Source organism: Orbicella faveolata, unplaced genomic scaffold (genome assembly GCF_042242905.1).
Source record: "Orbicella faveolata isolate gen_17 unplaced genomic scaffold, um_ofav_v1 contig_47, whole genome shotgun sequence".
In the NCBI taxonomy this organism is placed as follows: domain Eukaryota; kingdom Metazoa; phylum Cnidaria; class Anthozoa; order Scleractinia; family Merulinidae; genus Orbicella; species Orbicella faveolata.
The window spans coordinates 15,275,001-15,279,254 of NW_028301577.1; the positions used below are offsets into that span (position 1 = coordinate 15,275,001).

The 4,254-nt window shown below is 40.1% G+C and overlaps 1 protein-coding gene across 1 annotated transcript; it reads left to right on the plus strand.

The window, feature by feature from the left end:
- Nucleotides 1-2,004: 2,004 nt before the first annotated feature.
- LOC110064398 (uncharacterized) lies at nucleotides 2,005-2,988 on the plus strand. The gene is made up of 2 exons (XM_020771444.2): nucleotides 2,005-2,413; nucleotides 2,591-2,988. The coding sequence occupies exons 1-2, from the start codon at nucleotides 2,005-2,007 to the stop codon at nucleotides 2,986-2,988; spliced, it is 807 nt and encodes a 268-aa protein (XP_020627103.2).
- Nucleotides 2,989-4,254: the final 1,266 nt, after the last annotated feature.

A 4,254-nucleotide genomic window follows, 5' to 3' on the forward strand; every position in this document is an offset into this window, starting at 1 on the left:
CAAGTTCTATTTGCGCAAGGTAATAAAAGCATTGAGAATATTCCTCCAACTCAAGCCGCTCTTGCACAGCACATCAAAAGAGCAGCCTATCAGGTCGGTCATGTATGGGGTCAAGCGCTGGAGCCTACGCAGGAACTCCCAAGTCCGGCAGAGTGGGGTTGGCAGCAATCACCAGAAGGTTGGTCTCCCAAGTGGACTATGCTAGCTGAGGCATCAAAGGCATGCAGTGAACTGATAAGCTGTGGATGTAAGAGGGCTTGCCGTGGACTATGTAAATGTACTAAAGCAAACCTCCCTTGCACTGCGCTATGTTCTTGTGCAGGAAGTTGTTACCAAGAATAGAATGACCTTCAAATCGGTAAGTTCTATGATCCAGTCTATAGAGAAATTATCCTAATGGAATAAAATAATTAAGGATGTCATTTTACTGCCAACTCTGCAATAATAATTTAGCTCGTACAAAGTTTTATAAGGGTTTCACTTTTTTTCAGACCTTGGGAACCCTGTGGTTTTTCGTACAAACCTTATATGGGAATTTGTAGGACTGTATATTGTTGAACAAGGCAAGATCCGAGATGGGTCTTGCTTTTATTTCATTCCACGCGCCAAAAGGAGTAGGCAGGCCAATTTTCGTACTTGTATCCTATTTTGAACAATTCTACCCCTTATCTTCCGGACTATACTGAGAAGCGTTTCAAAGAGAAGTATTGACAGTAAACAGCGCTACTTGACGAGATTATATCCTTCATCGGTGAACGAGTCCCCTCGGAGACTGATAAAATTGATGCTTTCAGTAGGGGCCACGGAGTCTGCAGCAATATTTGAGCAGTCTCCTGGGTTTTTTGTACAATTTGACAAGTTTAATGTCACTTTCTCGGGATAGTTTCGGCCGCGGTATAAACATTTTGGTCTCTTTGATAGAGAAATTTAAAGGATGAAATTAACGCACTAGTGTAGTTTGGAGACAACAGATGACATTTCTTGAACCAAGTTAAGCGTAATTCCAAAAGACACGCAGTCACAGTAGCATTCTTGTATCGCACTAACGATGCTAGAACGCATGCGTAAGACTTATTAGGGTTCTACCACAAGGGAAAGCGTTCAATGTATCTTCCACAAGATGTGTAGTTGACACTAACGCTTATTAATCGGCGCATGCGTTAAGAGCAAATATTGGTTTTGTTCTAAAGACAAAAGTACCAAAGGAGAGCAAAGGGTTTTCTGGAACAAATATATAGCTTTTTGCATTGATCAAAGAAGTAACGTGGTTACATATACACACTTACGCCGTAAGCCGGAAATAGCATGAAAGCGAGGCCTAAGGGCCCTCCAGATATTTCCCGCGAACTTTGAAAGAGTAAACATAGAGGTAGAAACCTCTTCGATTCGCAATTTAGATTCGCAATTTGGGCCTCTTACAAGACAGATCGTAAATACAAGATTAATTAACAGTGCAAGAAGGCAGTACGTGTACTGATAAAATTAAATCAGCATCCTGCGATCGTCAGTGCCCAGCATCCAAAAGCGAATGCTGCTGTCATGTAGTGGCAGTTATTTGAAAACTGGTAGACATGACAAGAAAGGGAGAGTTGAAAGAGTGTGACAATCGAACATGTACGTCAAAACCGCAACAATGGGGCAAAGGAGGAAAAAGAGAAGTTAACTGTTCACCGGTAATGACTACAAGTATTGTAAAACCAAGGCATGCCTCTGATGGGCTAGGTAAAAGAAAAAGGGGGATACATAGTCAATTCTATGATCCTAGACTGGTGAAGTCAAGAAAAATTGACCCTGACTCCATAGTTAAATTAAAGGAAAATCTTCAAGAGATCAATTCAAAACTTCCATTTGCTTTGATGCTGCCAGAAGACAGAAATATTCCTACTGTAAACACCTTGATTGGGCCAGTGGCAAGAGGATCAGTGCTCCACACACAGCTTCAAGGATTTCACAAATCCTGTCACCTCCTGTGATCCAATTTTTTACCAATCACCTAATCCAGCAATGAATGGCAGTAGTAATGAAAGTGGGCATGTTCCTACCCAAACAAATTCAAATGTTACTGATGGTCATTTTACCAACCACTCAGAAAATTCTACTGACAGTCAGCTCAGGCATAGACGCATTGAACCCGACTGTCTCAACAACAGTTCCCCCAGCCAAGGTTTTACTAATTTTCCTCTACCACCCAACAGATTTTGTGAGGAAACTGTTGAATTGAATCTATTTTCTAATGCTCCAAACATCTTGAATAAGGTTCAAGTATCCCTTCAAGCAGCACAGGAGCTTTACGCCAAGACAACTGGTCAAGCAAATAACAATGTATGGTATGAAGAGAGAAAACACCGCATCACAGCGTCAAAGTTTGGCAAAATTTTGAAAAGAAAGAGTCAGCCAACACCTGAATTTATCTGAGCAATCTGTGATCCAGTTGATATCAGCAACTTGCCCTTTGTTAAATATGGCAGAGAAAATGACGACAAAGTTGCAGATACGTATGTCAAAAAAAAAAAAATGCATGAGGAAGGGAACACTGGACTGAGAGTGGCAGAAGTTGGTTTATGTTTCAACCCATCCCTACCTCATTTAGGGGTATCTCTAGATCATGTTGTTTTTGATTCAATGTCAAATGATAAGTTTGGAGGAGTGGAGATAAAAACTAACCCAAAGGCAGGATCTGTGGGTCTCTCAATAGCTCAAACTGTTGGCCACCCATTGTTTACAGCAAACCAGTTTTTGGTTTCAAAAGATGGGAAAATTATTCTGAACACGGAGCATTCATACTATTATCAACTTCAGGGTCAGTTGGGCCTTTCTGTGCTCTCATGGATTGACTTTGTGACACATTCAGGCATAGGAGACATATTCAAACGACGAGTGTTTCCTGTAAAAGACATGTGGTCCAAAACTATGGTTCCTAAATTAAACTCGTTTTATTTCAACCATGCTCTTGATTTTTTCTTGTTAAATGAACCTGAACCTTATTAACATTGAAGAAATGTTCTTGTACAAAAGATGTCGGCCACGTGAACTGACTTCAAGTAAACACAGTAACTTTTAAAATGTCAAAATTAGACTGAAAGAATAGGGTTTTGAAAATTCACAATTAATGATGGAACAGTCCACAACTGATTAATGCAGCTATGCATAGACAATGGTATTACTTGATCAAATATGTGCCATGCCTTCAACCGTTTGATCGATCTTTCCACGTGGATCCTCACATTAGCAATGTTCATAGTCTCAAAGAATGAATCCTTTGTGAATTGATCTCTGAGTAATTAATTAGATTGATTAATCTCTGTGCAGTCAAAAATCCCTCGGATATCTTGATACTGGCCTTTAAATCCCTCAGGCAGATACTGCTTGATCTTATCCTTGGAAACCCATATTGGCAGGCTTCCCAGCATGATGTACAGATAGTTTACCCATGTCACTAAAATATCACATACTGTAGCTACAGAAACGCTTTCAAATAATCCTAATCTAATTCTGGTCAAAAACATCCATAGTTGATCTATTGGATCAATATTACGGCTCCTTTCCCTCTCTTTGTCTACTTCATGTAGATATGGAAATGTAGCAGTAAAGTTCTCTTCGCTTTTGCTTCGAGCAAAATTTCAACTAATTGAAGACTGTGCACAGGGTTTAACATACTCCCAGAATGCCATTAGAGTATTGTAATTTGGAAAACCCGTATAAAAGAAAATATCATCATCACTATTCTTAAATCTTTCTATACAAAACTTGGAAAGTAATAGTTGACGTTTTAAATCTGCAACGACCTCTGCCAAATCTTCATTATGATGCTCGTTTTCAATTTTTACTTTGCTGGTTTCCAGTGGACGACCTTTATTCTCTGAACATACAACCGAGTATGTGATTGTCGATTTCGCCTCTCTGCTTTCGCATCGCTTTGTCCTTTCGATCTCACGACTTGACGCTTTGGTCCACTGAAACCGTGAAGGAGTAGCAGTTGGCAAAAGATCTTTCCTTTTCCCAGTTAAACTGCGCTTCTAGTCTGTAGAAACAAAATGTTCGGAGCAGCAAAACAGAGACGTGTTCGATTTAAACTTGCTGTCAGATCGTTTCATTTTCAATGCCCATTCCATCCTTTGTTGAGAATCTTTCAGAAATGCCTGGAACGTGAGGTCGTTTCTGTTATCCGACCTATTGGTACATAGTGCTGCGGCACAACATTCATGCGAGGTCTTTTGTGCAGCACTATTTGATCTTGTACTTTCTGACATAGCA